Below are 25,676 nucleotides of genomic sequence, written 5' to 3' on the forward strand. Positions count from 1 at the left end.
TTCATAATTTTTGTATAATTTTACCTCTCCTGTGATTCACTCTGTTTGCTGATGTTGCTGCTTTGACACCTGAATTTCCCTCCGGGGATTAATAAAGCTTCATCTTATCTTATCTTATATCTATATCTATATATCTATATCTATTTATATATAGATATCTCTCTCTCTATATCTATAGAGAGAGAGATATCTATATCTATAGATATAGAGAGAGAGATATCTATATATATATAGAGATATATATCTCTATATATATATAATTAATTACACCTGTGCTGTTCCTTTAATATCATTAAAGGAACAGCACAGGTGTAATTAATTACATTAATGGCTGACTGGGATCAGAGCTATCATTAACATTATTAGTTCCACCTGTGATTTTGCTGCTATGACAACTCCAAATATATGCAGTGAAAAAGCTATTCGCTACTTCATTTGAACAGTGGGGTCTAAATCAGATGCACAGATATCATTATGTAGGTAAATAAGTCAGGGTTATTACAAATACAAGTTAAATATATTAGTTTATTTTAAACTACCACATGACATAATTATTGAAACAGCAAATGCATTTTTTTTATTGTACACTACATGATAAAAAATATATATCATTATGACAAGAACCAGTGTTTCGATACTACACTGGGAGGTGGAGTGTAAGTACAGCAAATGAGGCGACCAGCTCCTCTTTGTTGAGGTCTGTTTTTACCACTTTCACTGTGGTCACCACATTCTTGTTATATTTACAAAATAAATCATAAAACCAGCTTAACGGATTATTGCGTTTGTGGTCAAAATATTCCGCCGGCCAATAAGGTGCCTTAATGGCAGCTTTTGTAAAAAAAAAAAAAAAAGTAGGTAAGGTGAGCTATTGTGTTGGTTTTTTAGCAGTAGAATAAAGAATTATTAAAATATATTACACATTAAATTACAATATTTTCAAATGATGGCTGCTTACAGTGGAAATAAAGTTACTTTTAGTTCATTGCAATGTATACAGTGATCAAAATAGAGGAAATATGAGCTATGGCATTGACACATTATGGCACTTTGTGAATACTGATGCAGGCGTTTCTTCAACTACTAATCTCAAAATGGTAGAGGGAGATGTGGCCCATTTCAATAAGGCACTAGTATGACAATGATATTAACCACATCCAAATGACTTAAATGAATATATCATATGCTCTAAATATCCAAAATATTAGGAATATGTCTGGTATTGAGTTGCACAACCAACATTTCAGTTGCCTCAAAGATTATAAATGTTCTCTAGCTTCTTTTACCATAATTCAGCCGTCATGTCCGGGTATTTTAAATATGCAAATTTGCAAAGTCTATTCCCTATTTAGCTTTTGTTCAGTCTGTAGAGTAAAATCTGGCATCCAGGACCCAATCTCATATCAATGCATTAAAAAAATATCTACACATCTATGGTGTAAGATTTTTGTTCCCCACTGTGTCCCCTTTCATGGAAGCAGCCTCACCGCCTACAAGAGCTGCCTTTCCCCCCAATATAATCTCATTTATGTTTTGTTCCAGTAGGAAGTTTTAAAGTCACAGGCAACCACTGCAGATCACAGCAGTGTGCACTCAGAACAGCTGCACAATAAGCTACTTACAGTACATTGATATGCATGATAGCATCAGTATCTATGGACGTCCAGTTTTAAATATTCTAATAACCCTGTTCATGGTTCATGTCCTCAGTACATGTCCCTGTATATCTCCTGCAGGAGCGGGTGCAGCGACGTGTCCTCTGTCGTCTTGATTTCCTGCACCAACTGAGCATGCTCGGTGACCAGCTCCCGGAGGTCGGCCAGTTTCTGCAGCAGTCTGGGGAAGAGGAAGTTGTCGTCCGGGTGGTTGGCCAGCAGGTGGAGCCGGAGTGCCTGGACGATGCTCTCCTGCAGCTGCTCCACTAGAGGCACGTCCACCAGGCCTGGCCGATCTGAAGGGAAGGGATCAGATAGGGATGAGGAACAAGAGGGGGGGGATTCAGTTTCTTGCAAATTTTCACTCCTTGTGAACCTTTAAATATAATTGTCAGTTACCTCCGCAACAGATAATGGCTGCCACAAAAAGAGCCAGGTCACTGTCGTCCAGCTCCAGGGAGTTGAAGCGTGTGGCGAACTGGAATTTGGGCTCCATCATGTCGCTAAATGGCCGCCGGAGGCTCTTGAGGAACTCTCGAGTGATGAAGCCTCCACCGCGGGCCACCAGGAGGCCGTCTTTGTTCATGCAGGAGGCCAGGAGGGTGAAGAGGGCTTCGTAAACGCCGTACTTCAAGAGAGTCACCTAAACGGGCAAGCGGGAAGGTATAAAATACACATCAAATTCCAACAGAAACACATCCTCTTTAATTCAAGTTAAGTAAACTCTAACAGGAAGACAGATGACAGATACAGCGTAGCCCAATGAACCCACCTGATCATTCAGATCCAGGCTCTGGAAGCCCGGCACTGCCTTGGCGAACTCCGTCAGCTCTGTGACCGTCTCCACCGAGGTGCTCTGGCAGCAGTGGAAGAGCCGGGCTTCAGCCTCCCTCTGCTGGAGCTCCCCACACCCCGCCGCCAGGACCACCTCCCCAGCCTGAAGGCTGCTCTCGGGCTCCGGGCCGTCGTCGTTTATCACATGGACCGCTAACGTCCTCTCCGCCAGCTGGAACGTTTCCATGTCGTGAATGATGAAAGGCTGCGAGGACAGGAGACAGAAGACGGGAGAGGATTTAGGAAGGCGAGAATATTATGTATTCTGTAGAGATATAGAATAAAAGAATATTCCCTTTACCGGCTTGCTGGTCTTTCCGGTGAGTATGAGCCGAGCTTTCGCCTTGTTCATGTTGAAGTTCGTCATGTAGGCTTCGTGGATCTGCCCGACCAGAATCCTGTCGTCGGCCAGCATGGGGCTTGAAACTTCGTTCTCCACCATCTTGCATTCTGCCTTGAGCTTTAACTTCTCCGCCTGAGGCATCCGACCAAACCGGATGGCTGGTGCACAGAAACATTCATCATTAACAACAGCTTCTCACACGTTATTTTACAATGAAACTACACACAGAGGCATCAGACATATCCTCCTCCTACAGAAAACATGCATGTGTGCAGACACACACACAGACACACGAGTATTTGCCACCAACAGATCTTATGTTCTCCTTCCTCTCTTCTGAGGACAACATGTCGTCCTCCTCTCGGGTTCCTGACACCGTTCTGTCTGCAGCGGGAGGCCATTGTAACGAACCCAGTGACCCCCCCCCCCAGCGGTCGGTGCAGATGACGGGCCAGATGTGGAGCTATATGAGCCTGTGTTTTGTCAATGTCATGCAGGCTCCGGCAGGACGCTGTTCTATAAAATCCCAGTCAGTCAATGTAAAGCTGATGTCGACTTAGAGCCAAATCACATTAGGACGCGTCCTGTTGTTGTTGAGAACACGTAGTACCATCACGGTGTCGACTGAGGACGTTGGTGAGCAGAGGTTTATGGAACTGCATTCATGATGCTTTCGTACAAGTTATTTCATTGCTTTATCATCGACTGAGCTAATATACAGTGTAAAGCAAGACCGCTTTGAAAGATAACAGTTGTTTTACTCTCTTACAAATTAATTAAAAGTGAAACTCATAAGCAATAAAACACACTCTTGCTCAAATTAGTATACTCAGTGGTTTTGCTGCTACAGCCGAAAATATGAAATGATGATTATGACTCGTCTCTTCTTGTACTACTGTTACACTACTATATCCTGTAATTGGCACGTGTGGCTGTTACGTAGCAAACGTTAAGGAGTTTAGCTTTAAATTGTGTCGGAGGTTTCAGGCCTTACCGTTGTGGGACATGCCCACATTGAGACACTTGTGGAATCGGCAGTACTGGCACTTGTTGCGGTTCTTCTTTTGGATTTTGCAGCTGCGCTCACACTTGTCATACTCCAGCTTCAGCCTGATGGTCCTCCTGAAGAAACCCTGGTTGAGACAGAATGAAACATGCTGTAGCTATCAACTTCATCTGCAATTCATTTGAAGATCATGTGATCTGATTTGAGCGCACAAAAAGACCACAAAAATACTACTTCAGCCCATACGGAAACCAGTTAACCCCTCCGGTGTGTCTATGTTCTGTACACTGCCAGGTCAGAAATGAGCCGCCCTCGCCACACTTATCTGATGATTGGTATGGCATCAAACAACTATTTGCTATGTAATGATATAGAGGAGTAATGTTTACCTGAGCAGAGTAGGAAGTCGCTTTCCCTCTGTGTGTGTTGTAATCTGAGCTTCTCTATGCTTTTTGTTTACATAGCCATGACAGTCGCACGTGCATGTTAGTGCATGTGAGTCTCAGTGTGTGTGCAACACTGGCTAGCCAATGGCCGCCGCTCTGCGCTGCGCTCATACGGCAGTTACTGCTGATAACGCCATCCCAACCAATGGTGTCGTTGCGGAAGCCTAGCGCCCGCCCTCCAGCACTGTTGCTGTTGTTTTCACTGTTCGTGCACCGCCGTTAGCTGCTAGCCGTCGCCATGTTGAGAACCATGCGGAGGCAATGAATTTTGAAATTTTAGCACCTTTAAATTACAAGTTGGAGAATAATTGTATTTTCCTATTCTACAGTGCAAGGAGACTTTATTTACTCAGTGTACACCACTAGTTGTTATCTGAGCCTGCCCGAGCATGCAGGCATGTTAGACCACATGTTTAAGCTTTGTCTAACAATGCTCTTGGCTTCCTGATCACTCTGGTGCAGACAGCGAGCCTTCACTTCTGAATTGCACGGAGTGATTGGACCCTTTTATACTTCCTTGCAAGTGTAGTTATTACTATTATATTACTATTATTATTTAGGAGATATGGTATCTGGATATCTGGACATGGATATCTGCAGCACCTTATAATACTGTACATGCATTGTACGTTTTAAGCCCTGGTAGGACCAGTGTTATATTACATTGGGGGTTGGACTGTATAGTGGAATTACATCTATATTTAAAAGATAAGAGATCTGCCTCAAGGTGTACAGGTGTAGAACAACACTGACTGAACAAGACATCGTGCCCAGATACAGGGCAGTGGGCCAACTCACGCTAACAGATGTCACGCTGACACATGTGCCGAAACATTATGACCCTTTGCCGCGCACGCACCTATGTGCATCCCTGAAATCTCAGTCACGACATTCCTCATCCCTCGCTGTGGAGAAGGCCATATGGATTTTCTGGCAATAAATCTGGAGCCACATGGTCACGCAACACGTCAGCCATCATCTTACAGAAGGTCTTGTCCGCCTTTATGTTGGAGACACGTTGTTATTAAGGGTTATTATGTGTCACACATCACTTTTTGTGGTATTTTTAACCCCCGAAAAAAAATCGAAGTTTTTGTGGGGAGAACTGGGTGTAATCTTCAACACAGAGGGGAGAAAATGTGAAGGTCCAGGCATATGGTTGTCGTCAAAAATACATTACTAAACAACAGAGCTGCACACGGGGGAGAAAACAGATGTGTGTGTTTACAGCATGCATGTCTTTGCATGTCTGTGTAGGGGTGTGCAGACACAACCGGTACTGGTGCTGTGATACGTAGCTGTGAGTAACAACACTAAAGACGTAAAGAGATGTATTGTGCAATGCTTCCTTAAGGGCAAACATCTTTTAGTGAAACCTAAAGAAAAGAAACTAACTTCCACCTACTGAGCAGGTGTGTTGTGACTAACCTTCCCATTACTGAAAGCTCTCTCTGCAGCTCTAAACGTCCCATACGAATGACACACCATCATCACCACAGACTTAATCCCTCTCGCCATAGCATCGCAGCACATTCCATTCACATTCTCCACTACTGAGCGCTCCCGCCTCTTAAAGCGAGGTGTTGAAAGTGATACGCAGAGCCTGTCGAGCATGGGAACTGTGACTGCTACATGTCACGAGCCAGATTTTTCCATGACGGCGCAATATCATCCGTCGGAGAATTTAGGGAACAGAGTGCTGTCGAAATACATCTCTCTCACATGTGCGGCGTCCAACAGTCTCGGTGTCATCATGTCCCCACTTTAGAATAGCGGCGGTCCGACATGAGGGCTTGACAAGATCGGAGTTATGAGCGAGTTGATTCTGATGAATGACACGCGGGTCGTAAACCGGAGCCCTGCAGAGAGCTGGCTGCTTTTGCAGCACTCAGAAACACACACAGATGTAGTTGTTGCACGAGGCGAACACAATTTCAAGGTGGAGCTGTTCAAAAGTTGAAATCAGGCAAGGTCACAAGTTAAAAAGGTCATGCGTGGGCGCCTGGGTTAGCTCAGTTGGTAGAGCGGGCGTCCATGTATTAAGGCTTGGTCCTGACCGCGGCGGCCCGGGTTCGAATCCGGCCTGTGGCCCTTTCCGCATCCACTCTCTCTCTCCCCCCTTTCAAGACTCTATCCACTGTCCTGTCATAAAAATGGAAAATGCCCCCAAAAAAATAACTTTAAAAAAAAAAAAAGGTCATGCGTAAATAGCAAACAAAGGCTCAGATTAGCAGCAACAACCTGCACTCGGCTTACAGAGGCATGAGACTACAACAAGCTCACATGACTTGGCAGAGACAATCCTTAATGCTTTTAACACACTGTTCTTACTGTCAATGTCTTCTAACGGCAGTAGATCCTGTAGAGCTAGACTAATTTACTTTTATTATGATTAAACCTTTTAAAAAATATATATGCAAACCAAATGTATCTTGTAGGAAGGTAATATTTGGTATTAAGCCCAGCAGAGCTCTGTGCCAGCTTCATGTGTGTACATGTAGGCGTGTGTGTATTAACGTCACTCCGTCGGGCTCTGTGCCAAACGGGGGAGAGGTGGCGAGTCAGCCAAGGCCACCGTGTCCCCCACCCTCACATGACCTGGCAGCGTGTCTCAGAAACTTTCCACTGGCCTCCAGGTCAGGCGCCTCTACATGCCCAGCTTTGTATGTTTGGGTGTGCGTGCGCTGGTGCGGGCATGTATGTGCATGTGCACATGAGTGTGGGATTTGTCATTTGCCTTTGCAGCACACGTTATCATCAATCTGAATGGGATTTGTATCGGTCTTTCTGTTGACATGCATATCTTTGTATGGTCTTTATGTCCTTTCTCACGTTGATATGTATATACAGTATACAGACGTAGGCAAAGTTGTTGGTACCCTTCCGTTAAAGAGAGAAAAACCCACAATGGTCACTGAAATAACTTGAAACTAACAAAAGTAATAATAAATAAAAATTTACTGAAAATTAACTAATGAAAATCAGACATTGTTTTTGAATTGTGGTTCAACAGAATCATTTTAAAAAACAAACTAATGAAACTGACCTGGACAAAAAATGATGGTACCCCTAGAAAAGATGTAAAATAATGTGACCATAGGGACATGTTAAACTAAGGTGTGTCCTGTAAATAGCATCACAGGTATCTTCAAACTTGTAATCAGTCAGTCTGCCTATTTAAAGGGTTAAAAGTAGTCACTGTGCTGTTTGGTATCATGGTGTGTACCACACTGAACATGGACCACAGAAAGCTAAGGAGAGAGTTGTCTCAGGAGATTAGAAAGAACATCATAGACCTTCATGTTAAAGGTAAAGGCTATAAGACCATCTCCAAGCAGCTTGATGTTCCTGTGACTACAGCTGCACATATTATTCAGACGTTTAAGGTCCATGGGACTGTAGCCAACCTCCCTGGACGTGGCCGCAAGAGGAAAATTGATGACATATTGAAGAGACGGATAATACGAATGGTAACCAAAGAGCCCAGAACAACTTCCAAAGAGATTAGAGGTGAACTCCAAGGTCAAGGTACATCAGTGTCAGATCGCACCATCCGTCACTAGTTCATTTTCAGTGAATTTTTATTTATTATTACTTTTGTCAGTGTCAAGTTATTTCAGTGACCATTGTTGGTTTTTCTTTCTTTAACGGAAGGGTACCAACAATTTTGCCTACGTCTGTATGTACTCCGTTTCAGTCCCGCATCTCTCACCTTGCAGCCCTCGCAGGCGTGCACCCCGTAGTGGAAGCCCGAGGCCTTGTCCGAGCACACCTTGCACTCCAGGTTGAGGGGGCTGAAGCTCTCCTCTGGGCCGGGCTCTGCTCCGCACACCCCCGACGACGGACTGGAGGCCGGGGTCAGGGTGTCTACAGCAAGACCACGAAGAAAGAAAGGTCACAACAGAAGAAATTCAAACAAATTGAGACATCCACTTTTTGAAAAATGTTACACCTAACTCAAAAAAAACCGAGTTACTGTACAATTATTTACAAAGAAGAGCAGGTAATAAGTACTTAGTAGGCAAACTGACAACACTTAAAGGAATAGTTTGACAATAGCTTAATGTTTGGGGAAATACGCTTCATATTACTTTCTTAACAAGAGTGAGATGAGAAGATTGATACCACACATCCAGTGTGTCTCCGCAGGACTCACAACAAAGCAACAGCCAGCAGCCAGTTAGCTTAGCATAAGCTAATGTTGGTTCGTTTTGTTCAGATTTAGCAAACAAGACATAACATGTTAATTAGTGAGCTTTAGACGTGGTCTAGAGGTGGACAGAGCCAGGCTAGCTTTTTCCAATTTTTAAGCTAAGCTAACCGGCTGCTGGCTGTAAGGTTAGTTTCATACTTAGAGTAGCGTACAAATACAGGAGTGGCAAAGAACTTCTCCGCTAACTCTTGTCAAGAAAGCAAATGGGTTTAAGCATTTTCCCCCAAAATGCCGAACTATTCCCTTAAAGATACCGGCTCTTCTATATTTTAGCTAAAATTATCAACCGGCACTGTTATTCCGCAAGTCTTCAATTGTACAGTCTTGCCTAAAAGTAAAGCATTTGTAAAGTTTTGTTCAAACTATTCAAACTAACTGGTGAGCTAAGATTTGGCTGCCATGATTATTTTTGACGGGCACCAAGAAGAATGTTGAACTATACTAACATTCATAAGTACAAACAACACACCTTTTCTGCGGTAGCCTATATACTGGGAGAGAAAATACTAATGGCTTAATATCGTGCAACTGTGGGAAAGATACAGACTAGTATTAGGGAAATAAACTACGATATACAGTAACAGCGGCTATAAGAATACCTGTATTTTCTTTATGTTATAAACATCTGTAAAACAAAGAGAACATACTGAACAACCATCGACAACAAGAGACAACAAAGGGAAACAAGCTCCTGAGTATATTGTTGCATTTTGCATTATAATGTGGATTGAAAACCAATCTGAACAATATTCATATTGGACGCCTAAGAACCAAATGAACCATCACAATGATGGCGTAAACAAGTTATCTGTTAAATGTATCAGGATGAATTCATCTTTTTTCCTTGACAGAAACTGAGGATTCCGGTTAAAGAGGCCGCTTGAGAATATTAGGTAAGGGTCTCCTGCAGACTTTTTAGTTGATGTTTCCATAAAATCACAGGAGACCTGGGTAGTTTTTCAAGTGCTGCTCAGGAATTTGAAGACAACATCATGGAAGAGACACAAAGAGAAAAGAATGGCATCTAATCTTCTGTTATCAGACACACAGTGTTTTACACAGGCCTCTTTAGTGAACTGACATGTGGCACGATGGAGCCAAAAGGTCAGAAGGTCAGAAGGTCAGCGTTGTACCGTTTTAACATGACTGTTAATATACCCCTGGGACAATATCTTCCCTTTCTTCCAACCAAGAGGCCACTCAACTACTCACCCAGCGCGATGGAGCTCTCGGACCCCGAGCCGGTGCTCTGGTACACCGGGAAGTCAAACTCCAGCGTGTCATCTCCCATGGACTGGGAGATGTCCCGAAGATCGTCCATCAGATCTCCACACAGCGGACTGTCCAGTAGGGAATCCCCGAGTGGGGACGGGGGGCTGAAGAGATCCCCTGCCATGGTGGAGATCAAGCCGAACCCGGGAGGAACAACCCCTCACTCACCAGACTGTGATAAGAGCGGAGAGAGAATCAGAATGAGGACAAAGGGTGATAATGAGACAGAAATCACAGGCAGACATTGGATTGGTCGGGATTTTAAAAACACCCAGCTCTGTTAGGTTTTAGATTGGGTGCAAACTCCTAAGGGATTTTTTTTGTTTGAAGTACAACAGAAACCTGTTTTCCCTGCTGTCATATTGGCAAAACCATCTAAAAATGTATTATTAACGGTCTCCAGTGTGGATGAATCTGAAAATACTAACCTCACATTTTAGTATGAATTAGGGTTATGATGATTTATTCTGCCAGTCGGTATAAATTTGTCAACTGTCAGAGATTTTGCTTTACCATTAATCCCATTAATATCCCTGGCTGTGTTGTACCGTTTTGGGCAATGTTTCAAATCAATGACCAGCACTGATTTATGGCAATATTGGATATGATATTGTGATTTTTGCACCAATGTGATATACTATCTTGATTTTTCAGGGATTTAAATTTCATGCCTAGTTATTTTTTAATAGTTTGTTAATTGATTTTTCCATAAAATTCACAATAATTATCCTTATTGCACATTACAGTACTAGTGTGGACAAAGGAAATGATGCTTTTGGAAAATGATGACATGTGTCTACTCAGACACAGTCTGTGGCTTTGTGGCACGAGGTTCAATGTTACTTCTCCTCATTTGAACCCTGAAGGTTGAAAGCTGACTTTTTTGTTTGTTTGACTCTTTCATGAATAAGCCATGCAACTAATACATATTTTAAGAGCACCAGCAGTGAGTCGTGCATCCCAAGATTTCCCCCATCGAGTGCACCACCATCCTTTTTGACTTGTTTGGACTTGGTTGCAGGTATACGATATGATACGATACGATACGATACGATACGATACGATACGATACGATACGATACGATACGATACGATACGATACGATACGATACGATACGATACACTTTATTGTCCCCGTAAAGACTCAAATGCTGCACACATGATATGACACATGACATATTGTCTTATCATAAAGCTGCCTATACCTCCAAACCTTTGCCAAATGTCATGACAGAACAAAGCCAGATCTGTAATGCAGTGGGGACAGGTATAACTCTTTGGGCGACTATAATGCCCATGAGGTAAGTTCATAATGTGAAGGTGCTTGTTTGATAAGTGAACCATGCCCATAAAGTCAGCAGTGGCGCATTATTCACACAGATTAAATTCCAACCTGTCCAGCCAAAGTACACAACCTGCAGTTAGTTACAAAGCTCTGACTCTGATTTACTGACCAACTCTGATGCTCCAGAGACTTGAAGAGAGACTCAGCGAGTACATACTGTGCATCATAGTCACTTTCTCTCTGTTACATTACTTTCAAAATGAATAAACGGTCTATTCCACGGCCCCGTCTGTCCTCTCAGAGTGGATCTCTAAGTATGTGGGAGGGAGTTTGGTGGAGCTCCCAGCTGCTAACAGCGGGGTAAAGGACATCTGTTTGAGTCATCCCGCAACATCACAGCACCGATGCTCATGTTCTATAACGCTGCCTCCAACTTCCAGTAACACATCGCGGCAGATGTAACTGTTGTTCTATAGATTACAGACTACGGATTACAACTTTACAAAGCCCGTAAAACCCCAGTGTATAAGTGATGATGTGATCGTGAACACACAAGCTGTAGGATAATATACAGAGAGACTTGGCCGTGGGGCCATCACGGAGCTCAATGTAAAGTCTCAGTTTACACAGCTGCACACATCTGTAAGCCCAGCATGGAAGACACATTAGCTAATATGAGATTGTGCAACTTTCACTGTTGAGAACCCTGACTTTAAAGTGGTGGAACTAACGGTTGAACACGACAGTTAGGTGAAACGCTCTCTTTATCTGTGCATACAGGCCAGACGGTGCTTGTTCTTGTTAGGGTTGTAGCCCTGAAAGGGCTATAACCCTATTGAGTTTGTGCTGGTTTATTATTCTTTGTTGTCTTATGCCGCGGCTCAATTTGCCGTGAGCTGGAATGAGCTAGAAAAATGAAACTTGGCACAATAACTGGAAATGATGTGCATGTGCTTCTCAAGAACTATGACCCCAATCGACCACATGGTGGCGCTGTAATTAACGCCCAAACATGCGATTTTGGAAAGGCCACGCCCCGCACACCGTAAGTCCGACAGACTTGAAACTTGACACACATGTGCAGCTCCGTGTGATCTACAATAAAGCCTCTGGGACCACTAAAGTCTGCCTGGCAAAATTTTCCGCCATATTGGATTTTACGAAAAACACATTTTTGACATCTCCTCCTAAACTGTAGGTCTGATTGCTGGCATATTTTCTGCGAATCATTATTGGACCAGGCTCATCAAAAGTTGCATTAAGCTTGTTGATATGTTATTGTGTTGTGAAGATATTGACCAATACATTTTTAAGGGGCGTGCTCAGCACATCAATAGACCTAACTTCACAAGCCTTTGGCCCATCATCTCCAAACTTGCAGTAAATGATCACAAGAGTAGCTGGAACATCTGCTGAAAGTTTCATTCAAATCGACCACTAGGGGGCGCTTTGAGCGGGCGAAAGCTACAACCCGCGTAATGCCGCTTGCGGCTTTAATTTATCTAATCTTTGGGTTGCAGCATGTCAGGGGACAGGTCTGGACAATCTGCCAAAGTTGTGTAAAGGGGGAATCTGTGAGTGAAAAGATGTTGGTTGGTAGCTACAGTATATTGTCCCGTATAGAGTGCACCGTAGAGACCATAAAGACAGACCGAGTGAAGCAGCTGTTGACTAACTGTTGTCTGTCGAGCTGCTTTGATGCACAACATCTGCCCTCTGGCAGACTGACGGCCCTGCCAGTCGACAACGGTTTCTTCATCAAAGGGCGGATTGTGCAAATGGTTTTTTTTCCCCTCGCAACACAATAAACAGCATTTATACCTCAGAGCACTGAGTTCATCCTAAGATGAACCCATCGTTTCCCCTCGCATCCCCGGCCGTGGAGAGGTCTTTTCAACATTTCTAGAAACTTAAAAATTAGATGTTTTGAAAGCGCATCGTCAGCATATACTGGAAATAACTGTTATGAACCTCATACAGTGTAATATATCTAAATCTTTGGGTCGTAGGATCCAATCCCAACACAAGATTTCCAGATCTGGTTTTGACAAATTTACAGTTTATATTTGAATTTTGTGTGCCCAAGGCATATATGTATATTTCATATACAGAGGCAGCTCAAGGTGCTTTACATAATGATTTTTTTAAAAAGGTACCCAGGTAAAAAAAATAAAAGTGCATCAAACTTCTTCTTAAATAAAGAAGAGTAAAAAGACAGGTAGTAAGAGTATAAAATTAAATAAATAAATAAAATTAAATATTAAAAAGACATAGATAAAAAGGCACAGTAAAATTGCAATTTCTGTTCAAAAGCAGTCATAAACATAAAAGACATTTAGCCTCTTTTCTTTCTTTAGCCTGTTTTTAATAGTTGTTGCAGTCGGTGCAGATCAGAGATCTTCTGGCAGTTTGTTCCAACAGTGGACGGCGTAATAACTAAATGTAGCTTTGCCATGTTTTGTTCTGACTCTGGGAACAGTTAGCAAACCTGTTCCAGATGACCTGAGAGGCCTGGAGGGATGGCTTCATATGGAAGAAGTAGGTCAGAAATGTATTTAGGACCTAAATGATTTATACACAAACCAGCAGTAACTTAAAGGTTTTTCTAAATCCTGTTTAGCTGTCGAAGTCTGGCTATATTTTTAAGGTGATAATAGGCTGACTTTGTTATGACTTGATATGGCTGTTAAAATTGAGATCTGAATCAATAATACAATTTCTAAGTTGTTGTTTTTTTTATTTAAAAGAAATGGAGTCAAGATGAGCCTCCATTTTTAGAATTTGTTCTTTGTCTTTGATCATCCAGACATTTATTTTGTCGATGCATTGATGCAGCTAGTCTATTGGAGCATAGTCAGTCGGTGAAAGTGTTAAATAAAGCGGAGTATCGTCTGCATAATAGTGATGTTATTGTTTTGTATGATTCTGCCTAAAGGGAGCGTGTAGAGCCTAAAAGGCAGAGGTCCAAGAGTGGAGCTTTGAGGAGCTGCCAATGGAAACACAGTATTCCCTGTCTTGTAAATAGGACTTTAACCGATCTAGGACTGTGCCAGGCAGGCCGGCCCAGTTTTCATCACTTTTAAGTGAGAGCAAGGGTGACAACATTTTTGTTTGTCTGATTCTCTGAATTTTATCCCTAAAAAGGAAGTGAACTCATTTGCATTTATCACAGAAGTCCGGGGGCTATTGGTGGTGGAGGGTTAGTCAGCCTATCAATTAAAGCTCCAGTAGGCGAGATGGGGAGCAAATATGATTAAAAAAAGTTATTTTTATAAAGTGGTCGCTATATCGTGACAGTAGTACATGAAACAGGTAACCTGAAAAAAATCATGTTCCTCTGTGTCCTCCGGTGATCCTAACGGCATCTGCAAGATTTCACAGACCGGAGGAAAACAAGCAGTAAGAGCTGATCTGAGGTCTGCTGTCCATCTGCTGTCTATGAGAGCTGGCTGTCAATCACTCGCGAACTCCGACCAAACGGTCAAACTAGGCAGCGCTGATCAAATATGAATCAATATTATGTTACGTTAATGCCTATTTCTCTCCTCAAATGTTTTCAGAATCATCTTGTAGTACACGGTTTAGCTGTAAAATGAGAAAGTTTGTGACGTCGCCGCCATTGTGAAAATAAGTGAAGGAACGCCAAGTTCCGGTCACATGACCGGAGCACAGCCAATAGGAACGCTCTCTCATTGAAATGACCTGTGATTGGTCAAAGTCTCCCGTCACGGGCTAGATTTTCTAAAGCCTGAAAACAGAGCCATGAGGAGGAGCAGAAGTCTAGTTATCTCTCAGAACACTTGAATTACAATATGCTGAAAGGTTATTATGGAATTTTTGAACAATGATGCCAAAAATATACTGCCTACTGCAGCTTTAACAGTGGAAAATAAAGCGTGTGCATTGTTTCTGTTTTTGTTGATGATGTCTGGCGAAATGATGTCTCTTTTTGTAGACGTCATGTATAATCTGGAGTTTCATTTTTCGCCGTTCACGTTCAGCTTTCCTGCTCTCTCTCTTTTCTGGATTTTGACAGCTGCAACATTTCTCTGTTTTGTTTGCCAGGAATTCTTTTAACCCTGTATGGTGCGACAATATCCACGGCCTTCACAGTTTTAGAGTTAAAATGATCTACGATATCATAGGACGAGTTTGAGAAGTGAGTCGACAAAAAGGAGATAGTTTCCATAAATGTTGCAATAGAACTCTTATGATTATAGCATTTTCTGACAGTTTCTGATCTAACATGGATGTCAGGGGTACACTGCAAAAACGCAAAGTTATACCAAAAATATCTCATAACACTTAATATAAAACACAATCACCTAACAAGTACAGTGACATTTCAGTGACTTGGATTTAGACAATGCATCTTAAATATCTCGTTAAGTGACAAAATAATAAAATACTTTTGAGCATTTCTGGCTCAGTATGACACACAGCCCTTCCTAATACAAGTGAATTATAGCTCAAAATGTGCATGTCAAAGAAGATGCAAAGATGATCAGACAGTACAACATCTAAATTCATGATAAACGATGACTCAGCGCCCCGAAGTAAGTCTAATGTATGCCCCCGGTTTTGGGAGACATGTAGAGACCCAAAGGTGTCAAATAAGTTATTTAACTCTCTGGCATTGTTGTTATTTGGACTTATCTATGTGAAAATCCCCCGAAAATAGAAATACACTCATATTCCATGGTGGTTATTGACAGAAGCTCAGCAAATTCATCACATAAATTAACTGAATATTTTGGGCGTCTGTATTAAACCAGCAGTGGAACATTTCAGTACAACAGCAAAATATTAAATAATGTAAAAACACTGAAAATGATGCCCGTCTACAGTGAAACACATGTGGGAATAAAACAGCTACTGCTACTCCTCTTGTTTCGCCCACTCTGAGGGCATCAATGTAGCTAAAGGTTCAGTAAGAACAGCTGCTCTATTATCCAAACACAGCCATGTTTCAGTGAGGAACACAAAATCTAATTTATGATTAATAATCAAGTCATTTGTTAGTAAAGACATATTTGATAGTGATCTTACATTTAGCGGTAGGTTGACCAGGTGTTCCACTTCACGACGGACTGCACAATATTTTTATCCAGAACAGACGCTTTTCTAAAATCTGGCTTTTATCTAATGACTGTGAAGAGAACAGTGAAGGCTGTCATCACGGTGTGTTTGCTGTCAAACAAACTGCGCACATGTGGGTAAAGTACAGGTTGACCTGTCACCTTCTTTGCTACGCAATACTGGGGAAAATTGCGAGTCAAAGTCAGAGACTATGCAGATTTAGGCCGAACATGACACAAAATGAAAACACAAAGAAAAAGGAATGCAACTACAACAAAGACTACTTACAAGTGGGTGAAACTTGGGAAGGTGATTCTCAGAGAGTTTTTTTGCGAAATTTGCAAGTTATCTTTTTTAATTTCACACATGAGGGAATACGACATGACGCAACACAGTACATGTGAGTACATTTGACTCAAAAAGAGATGTGCCAATCTCTGGATGCATTCAGGCATAGAGATGTTACAAGATAAAGGGGCAGAATAGAAATGTTTATTATTTAAGTTAGATAGACATTATATCACCTCTCAGCCTTGGTAACGTGTCCCACATTGTCCCACACAAACATACTCTTTGTCCCACATTTGATTTGTTGTGATCTGGTCACCCTATTTAGCGGTGCAGCTTTTATTGGACAAGCGATGTGGAGGTAATGGACAGCAGGAGAGCAGCTATGAGGTTTAGAGTACTTACAGTACGTGTTGAGCACTGACAGCTGCAGAGATCCAAACAGGAACGGGATAACTTGTAGGGTGAGAGAGTCCTGGATCCACGTGAGCAGCGGAAGTGACGCATGAGGAACCAATCACACTGGTGCTAGGACCCCGAGGACGTCAATAACCCAGACCTGCACCTGCAACGATTAGTCCATTCATCAATTAGGTTTTTGAAAGAAAATGTATCATCAACAATTCATATTTTCATGGTTCCAGGATCACAAATGTGAGAATTTGCTGGTTTTCTTACAGTAAATTGAATATTTGGGGCACTGTTTTCTGAAGTTTTATAGACCACACAATCAATGCATTAAAGTAGCAGTAGGCAGTATATTTTTGGCATCATTGGGTAAAAATTCCATAATAACCTTTCAGCATATTGTAATTCAAGAGTTCTGAGAGATAAATGGACTTCTACACCTCCTCATGGCTCTGTTTACAGGCTTTAAAAAATCTAACCACAGGTCATTTCATTGGGAGAGCGTTCCTATTGGCTGTGCTCCTGTCATGTGACCAGAACTTGGCGTTCCTTCACCAGATTTCACAACGGCTGCGGCGTCACAAACTTTCTCATTTTACAGCTAAACAGTACACTACAAGATGATTCTGAAAACATCTGAGGAGAGAAATAGGCATTAAGGTAACATAATATTGATTCATGTTTGATCAGCGCTGCCTAGTTTGACCGTTTGGTCGCAGTTCAGAGTGATTGACAGCCGGCTCTCATAGACAGCAGCTGGACAGCAGACCTCAGATCAGCTCTTACTGCTTGTTTTCCTCCGGTCTGTGAAATCTTGCAGATGCCGTTAGGAGCACCGGAGGACACAGAGGCACATGATTTTTTTCAGGTTACCTGTTTCATGTACAACTTTCACGATATAGCAACCGTTTTATAAAAATAACTTTTTATTATATTATATTATATTATATTATATTTTCTCCAATCTCGCCTACTTCAGCTTTATCTAGAAAAGAATCCTCAGATTAATCCCTAATGAAAGTCATCATTAGTTGTGGCCCAAACTGAATAAGGTAAGCTGCACTGACGCAAGGTCTGTTACCTCCGTTTCCCCTTTAATGCTGAAAAGATTCAATAAGTGAATGAGCTGGCGGTGACAGCTTCCTACTGAACCCACCTGGTCTGTAACTTGAGAATTTTTTCATTCATACAATATAGCCTTGCTGCAACTATAGGTCAACATCTACCTCTTAACTGGGTTAATGTGACTTTAATTGCTCTTTCATACATGACTCTGGTTCAGCCCATGTTCCCCCATCACCTCAAAGGACATTGTGTTTTAAGTCCCAGAGGAACTGTGATCCCAGACAGCGGGGCTCTATCTTTAGGACACAGGAGGAGAGGAAACAGTTAGAGCAAGTCAGCTGCACTCAACAAAAGCATGTTAACAGATGACAGCGAGGATACAACACACCCACAATCAAGAGAAAATGTAAACTTACACCCTCCTGAATCAGGATCAGCTGCTTTGACCTTTCTAAGACCTTTTTGCAACAAGGTCACCCGTGTGCCACGCAGACTATAAATCAGGTACAGAGCAAATCCCAAAACAAATTTACACATCTTGATTGACACTTAAGTTCTGCATTTAACAGAAGGTCATGTTTGCTTGCTCCATAGACGAGGAAGTGGAAATCTATAGTGGGCTTAAAGGGGAATTTATGACCACCATAAAGATCCTCTCATTTGATTTGAATGAAGCATTTCATGACACCATGATGTGGGTGTGTGCGGTTCATTAGAAAAAAGAACAGGTGCAGGCTTGTCAGGAAGTTAAAGTGGGGCTTATTCACCACAGACAGAACAATTGCATGCATTCTTCTTCTTCATGCAGGAATATATGCAATCAGACAGTAGGACATGTAGTCTTTTTAAGAAAGCCTAATCCACTTATGCAACATGACTTTCTCCTCAGGCGTCACAACTGTACTCCTGAACAATACAACTTTGTTAAACCCCCCTCAGACAACAGGCAGTAAGCTTAATCACAATTACATAAGAGCAGAGTTTTAAATAGAGGTCATTAAATACCTCAGAGGCTGCTGTCTGCAGCATGTCCAGCTGCTGCTGCTAGTGCTACCTTCACGGACGCCTCGGTCCTGGGACGCTCCGCCACTCCGCCGCTCAGATCCCGATCAGCTCTGCTTTAAAACAACTTGATGTGTCGCCTCCCTGCGTGCTGTCAAACATCCGCTCATCCTCTTGCAGGAAATGACGTCGAGACGGACGGCGACGAGGCGCGCACACACCCCCCTGACACACCTATGGTTTCAACCAATGGGAAGGCGGGGATTTGAAAACGCACCACCGCGCTCCGTTCACTTTCAGCAGGACGCAATCACTTCTCGGTGGCTCGAGGCGTCACGGGGTCGGTGTGGACGTGAACCGGATGAACCGGAGACGGTGGTGTGTTATTATCTGTGTCAGTAAAACACATCTCTCTGGCTTTAGTGGCTCTGTCTCCAAGCAGCATGGTTTTTTAAATCATCTACAATAGAGACACTGTAAATCACTCAGTGTCATTGAACGTCACCATCAGATATTATTATAGGACATTAATTACGTCAACGCTCAATAAAATTACAGTTTTTCACAATAAAATGTCAAAGAACAGAGACCTACATGGTTGCCTGTTGAATATTACACATTATATATAATAGTATGTTTGCATATAGTAGTTTACTCCATATTATAAGATATTAATTAGGTAAACGCTCAATAAAATTACAGTTTTTCACAATAAAATGACATAAAATAGAGAACTACCCAGTAGTTCTCTATTTTTTGCCTGTCGAATATTATACATTATATATAATAGTATGTTTAATGATAGTTTAGTGCCTATTCCATATTATAAGATATTAATTAGGTAAACGCTCAATAAAACTCCCGTTTTTCACAATAAAATGTCAAACAACAGAGACCTGCTAGGTTTCCTGTTGAATATTATACATTATATATAATAGTATGTTTTGTATAATGGTAGTTTAGTAGCCTACCGAGTAGGCTACTAAACTACCATTACTAAACCTAATTAATATCTTATAATATGGAGTAGGCCCTACTCCATATTATAAGATATTAATTACGTAAACACTCAATAAAACAACTGTTTTTCACAATAAAATGTCAAAAAACATATACCTACTAGGTTGCCTGTTGAATATTATACATTATATATAATAGCATGTTTGTATATGGTAGTTTAGTAGCCTAATTCATATTATAAGATATTAATTAGGTAAACGCTCAATAAAACGACCATTTTTCACAATAAAATGTCAAAACACATACAGTAGACCTACTAGGTTGCCTGTTGAATATTATACATTATATACTGGAAAAACAAAATTTGGAAACTTGTGTTTGGTGGATTATTTCTCTGTTGTTTCAATGCTAATGGTCATTGTATTTTACATTGTTGGAAAGCCTGTTTATTTACCTTCGCAATGATGTCCAACTTGTAAGGATCATGCATTTGTGGGATGAGCAGCACAGCTGATTATGTAGGTAGCGCCCAAGAAATATTTGCCAAAATGCTCTGCCAACGGTAAACAGTGTATTCTCATAAGGCTACCAGGAAGCCTGCAATGACTGCCCTTCACCGTCAGGCCCGTTTGTGCTGGTGTCAACAACACAGACAATGGAACCTGAACATGTGGGGGAATGTCATGTTCAGTGATGAGTCCAGGTTCTGTCTGCCAAAGTTGGATGGCAGGGTCAAAGTATGGAGACGACGCGGAGAACGCTATGCTGATTGTTTCACCGATGGAGTAACAGCTTTTGGTGGGGGCAGTGTCATGGTGTGGGGCGGCATCTTCCTCACTGGCAAAACAAGGTTTGTCATCATTGAAGGCCATCTTAATGCAGGGAGATATCGGGATGAGATTCTGCAGCCAGTGGCGATCCCATATCTCCACAATCTGGCACCTAACTTCATCCTCCAAGATGACAACGCTCGCCCCCATAGAGCCAGGGTTATCACAGACTACCTCCACAATGTGGGAGTAGAGAGAATGGAACGGCCTGCCAAGAGTCCAGACCTCAACCCAATTCAACACTTTTAAAATCAGCTTGGGCGTGCTGTACGTGTTAGAGTGACCAACACAACCACGCTGGCTGACCTGCAACGAATCCTGGTTGAGGAATGGAACGCCATCCCACAGCAACGTGTGACCAGGTTGGTGACCTGCATGAGGAGGAGGTGCCAGGCTGTTGTGGCTGCGTATGGATCTTCCACCGCTACTGAGGCTCCTGACGGTGGATTAAATGAATAAAGTGTAAAATTGCCAATATGTGTTGTTTGTTCCTTGTTACTGATAGAGAGTTCAATCATCCAATCCACCAAACAACTGAAAACAAGAGTCAACACCAACAGGAGAATACACTGTTTACCATTGACGGAGCATTTTGGCAAATTTTTCTTGGGTGCTCCCCACATAATCAGCTGTGCTGCTCATCCCACAAATGCATGATCCTTACAAGTTGGACATCATTGCGAAGGTAAATAAACAGGCTTTCCAACGATGTAAAATACAATGCCAATTAGCATTGTAACAACAGAGAAATAATCCATCAAACACATGTTTCCGAACTTTGTTTTTCCAGTTTTTATATAATAGCATGTTTTGTATATGGTAGTGTAGTAGCCTACTCCATATTATAAGATATTAATCAGGTAAACGCTCAATAAAACAACCATTTTTCACAATAAAATGTCAAACAACAGAGACCTTCTAGGTTGCCTGTTGAATATTATACATTATATATACATATATATTATTATATATAATAGCATGTTTGTATATGGTAGTTTAGTAGCCCATAGATGTGTAGAATATAGGCTACTGTATATGCAGTGGTGCAATAGTAGGCCTACTACACTTGAATTTGAGGTACTTGTACTTTACTTGAATAAATCAATGTTATGACACTTCATACATCTACTTCAGAACATTTCAGGAGTTAAATATTGTACCTTTTTAAGCCACTACAATATGCCACATATATTTAACTGCTTTACTTTCCAGATTAAGATTTTACTCACAAAATGCATCAGTAGTAATTCTCTAATAATATACTATATCATAATAGTTTAATAGTTGAATTACGAGTACTTTTATTTTTTATATTATAAGTTTACGTTTCAACATAGGGATTTTACTTGCAAGGGAGTATTTCTATATTGCAGTATTACTACTTTTACTCAAGTAAAGGATCGGAGTACTTCCCCCACCACTGCATATACTGTATATCATATATGTTATAGTATAGAAATAACAATGAAACTGGTATAAACATGTAACAATATTCTTATGCTCATCAAAATATTGATATGTTGGTCTACCAGATGTTTTCATATTGTAAAGTCATTTTTTTTAAATAATAGTGTAAAATTGAGAGGTAGGTGTGCAGCAGTGAGGAGTGTTCTTAGGGTAACGTGTGGTCGTATGTAATCCCTGATTTCATCAGCAGTAAACACGACTATATTAAGTGCAGGTTAATAGGGAGCCTATGAGCCGTGTTATCCTATTAATAGACTAATTAGAGGTAGTAAATCATAGGTGCATATTCCTGACATTCCTTTGCCGCTAAGTTTTGCACAATCCACATCTTGAAAACCTCTTTCTGGTGGATTTGCTTCTCTTCTTTACATTTATTTCTTTATTATTTGTATAGTTTACCAAAGAAAATCAACATGGAATAACCTGTAGTTTTCTTTGCAGAATGAGCATGGAACCACAATGAACAATTATGTATATTAAATAACACGCTTAAAATGAGCATTTTCCTTTTTATCTTTGCCTCATAGTCTTTATAACTTGTCAGCCTTATATATATAAAATGAAGTGTGGACTGCCAACACCCCCGAGTTAAGCACAACATGTTCTATCTAGCGCCACCTACTGTGTAGTGATGTTCCAGTGTCTCCATCCTGAGGAGGTGAGAGACTGTCTGGGGGTATTTATCTTTTCCTGCTGACTTCCACAGTAAAGCGAGACAATTAAACTCTTCTGAGGATGCTCAGTGTGTTTTCACACAGACACGTGGGAGGGTGATAATTTATGATTTCTTGCGGGAACCTCGGCACCTGGTCTCTTGTTCCATCTGTGAGGGAAACACAACATGCTCATGTTTTCTGAATTAGAGACGCTCTTCCACACTCTGAAGCTCCGTTAAGTGAAATACACTGTGAACCAGAAAGCAGCTTTGAGCAAGTCTGGGATGCAAACTAGAAACACTCTGAACTTACAGTTCAGCTCAAATCAAATGGAATCTTTTTTTTGTATACTTTGAATTTTGAAGCATTGAATTATTTTCTGTAAATGTGTTTTCCTTTGATCTAGTAAATGAACATCGGCCTATTTCATGGAAAATGAACAAAAAATAAAGACAAATACAACATTCTTCTAAATAGATGGATACAGCACATCTTCATGCTAAAGCCTGAGCTACAGAGGCATATTGCTGAGGTATAATGAGCTTATTATAAGGATTACAAAATAAATTCCAACAGCTAGGTATTTACTGCTGTACCTCAGTAGACACTGAAAGGATCAGACTCCAGTCATTGTTTGTTCTTCTATTATTTATTACCCAGTCTTTATTTATTTATTAAGGAAACAGTACAAAGTTAAAGCACTCATGATGCTGAAAATGTACTTTCTAAAAAACGCTTGCACTTTTCCATACTATCTACACGCATTACTGTAAAGTCATATTGTGATTTGGCACCACTCACCCATTTGTCGTGCTTATAGTGAACGAGATTGTCAGTTTATCCCTAAAGTAGAAAGATGCCACGTGTGCTGCTGTGATGTACTGCTGCCCTCCAGGGAAGGCAGTAGGTTGTACAGTTAGCTCCTGATGGGGTAAAATCACAACCCTGAAACCACACAACCTACTACCTCACCCTGTACGAACACCATGACTCACCCAGGTCGCTGGGTGGGAAGAAACATCTGGATTTGAAGGTTCATCTGGTCACTGTGTAAATTAATTCCACAACTACTGTGTTGCTGTTACGTGAATACGGCGAGATTAGTGATAATACATTATTCAAATATCAGCTAATGGAGCCATTTTTGTTAAAGCATTTGCAATTATAATCAGCACATTTGAAGTAACAGACTCCTAAACTTACATTTTAATAACCAAAAAAAGTTTTAAATTCCTCAAATTGTCTATATTTCACAAATACACTCTAATGACGGGCAGGTAATCAGAACGGAAAGCCTACACGTTGAATGTACAGTACAAGAAATGAGGAAATTCTTCAACATACCATGCTGCAGCACCTATTTTATCTACCTCTTAATTGTATGAAAACTTTCATCTCTAACATTACATATATACATACATGCTGTATATATATAAAAAGGATTAGCAGTGGTGAAGTTGTATTTTCCTTCGTGACATTGCCGACGATGATGATGAAGATGATGATGAAGGCGGCATCACAGTCGCTTCAGGAAAGACAGTAAGTTGTATAGTCATCTGACAGCTTGGGAATGACCCTAAAACTATACAACCTACTACCTCACCCCAAAGGACAGTTCATCTCCTGCAGGAAGTCTCTCATGTCACTCGGCTGATGGTCGACCTGCTGGGAACACAAACTCTAAACCACAAAAGGCCCCTCTAACATAAGTTATAAGTCATAAAAAGATACCTAATCTTTTTTTTTGTGGGCTGAAATATGAAATACATTTCCACTGATGAAGACTGAGTTGCAGTTGAAAGCTCAGAAAAAGATACCTAGTGGGCCTTTGAGTTGAGATTATCTTGTCAAGAATAAACCTCATGTATTATTACTGTATTATACATTTTGTAAGTATATATGTTATTAATTTGAAACACACAGGAGAGTTTTAATAACTTTCAAAGTAACTGAAGAAATTAAAAACTGATCAATTTTATTTCTTTTTTATTTTCTATTTATTCTTCATTTATTTAAATTCTTTTAATTTATTTTTTTAATCTAAAGCTTTAGGACCAGTATTACCTGGGGACTTCTGGTAATTTGTAATAATTGCGTAGGTTGTCTGTAATGTTAATTTTGTTTGAATCTGCATTATTTGTCAAGTAAAAATTCTACCACAAATTTCCTACCATATTTCGTGATATTATTATTCCCGTGCAAATCGGTATCGTGGTAATTTTAGGTCGTTTTTTGTTTTTTTTCCTGGTCAAGAATTATGGAGGCTGTGTTTAGAAATAAGAAATGAAAGTTTTGACAGCATATTGGTTGTGTGGGCACCGGAGCAAGAGGTCTATGTGAGTATTATATAAACATAAATAGGCCTATATAATATAAGAATATGTATAATATTAAATATAAATATTATATAGTATAATATGTTTAATATAAGCAGATGTAACCCAGGGCATAATGTCAATACATTTGAGTAAAATACAGACTTCCCTTACCCTGTGCGAATGCACAGCATGACATGTTTTTATTTGTTTTTTATTGAATAATCTATGTACAATATTATCTTTAAATTACTTAACCTAATGTAAGTAGGGTTCAGTGTTTGTTTTATTACTTTTGATAATTACGTTTTATTGCTTTCTATATTTGCAGGAAATCCCATTAGATGTGAAAGTAGAGCAGAGTGAACTGTGCATCTAACCGTGTGTCATAAACTGAGATTATGTCTTCGTGCCTTAATTGTTGCAAAACCAAAGAAAGCTGTCAGAATACTTCCTGGATGTCACTTAAGCTTGACAGGTCGACTCCTCTCTGCGGCGGCTCGCCTCCTCTCGGGTTTCCTCGGCCTGATGGAGACAAATGAGAGGAGAGAG

At 40.9% G+C, this 25,676-nt stretch overlaps 1 protein-coding gene and 1 long non-coding RNA gene across 6 annotated transcripts in view; both read right to left on the bottom strand.

Annotated features, from left to right (window-relative positions):
* Positions 1–505: 505 nt before the first annotated feature.
* On the bottom strand, positions 506–19,073 carry pparaa (peroxisome proliferator-activated receptor alpha a). The gene is made up of 9 exons (XM_037761084.1): positions 18,900–19,073; positions 16,827–16,986; positions 9,710–9,941; positions 7,997–8,151; positions 3,827–3,965; positions 2,791–2,990; positions 2,428–2,694; positions 2,055–2,298; positions 506–1,951 (listed from the first exon to the last, which is right to left on the bottom strand). Exons 3-9 carry the CDS (start codon positions 9,891–9,893, stop codon positions 1,707–1,709), a joined length of 1,434 nt encoding a protein of 477 aa, XP_037617012.1. The 5' UTR covers positions 9,894–9,941; positions 16,827–16,986; positions 18,900–19,073; the 3' UTR covers positions 506–1,706.
* Positions 19,074–23,442: 4,369 nt separating this feature from the next.
* LOC119483061 overlaps positions 23,443–25,676 on the bottom strand; it is a 38,023-nt gene continuing 35,789 nt past the window's right edge. For all 5 annotated transcript variants that reach the window (XR_005205602.1, XR_005205605.1, XR_005205604.1 and 2 more), the window contains one exon: positions 23,443–25,649. This is a non-coding gene — a long non-coding RNA (uncharacterized LOC119483061). The remainder of the gene's footprint in view (positions 25,650–25,676) is intronic.

Source organism: Sebastes umbrosus, chromosome 23 (genome assembly GCF_015220745.1).
Source record: "Sebastes umbrosus isolate fSebUmb1 chromosome 23, fSebUmb1.pri, whole genome shotgun sequence".
NCBI classification, from domain to species: Eukaryota; Metazoa; Chordata; class Actinopteri; order Perciformes; family Sebastidae; genus Sebastes; species Sebastes umbrosus.

What these genes read in the sequence shown, in the direction of transcription:
- pparaa (XM_037761084.1), bottom strand. Translation starts at nt 9,893, where the DNA reads ATGGCAGGGGATCTCTTCAGCCCCCCGTCCCCACTCGGGGATTCCCTA. An exon ending in CCGGAAAGACCAGCAAGCCG is followed by an intron (nt 2,695 to 2,790) that starts GTAAAGGGAATA and finishes CTGTCCTCGCAG; the next exon opens with CCTTTCATCATTCACGACAT. An exon ending in AGCCATTATCTGTTGCGGAG is followed by an intron (nt 1,952 to 2,054) that starts GTAACTGACAAT and finishes CCTTCCCTTCAG; the next exon opens with ATCGGCCAGGCCTGGTGGAC.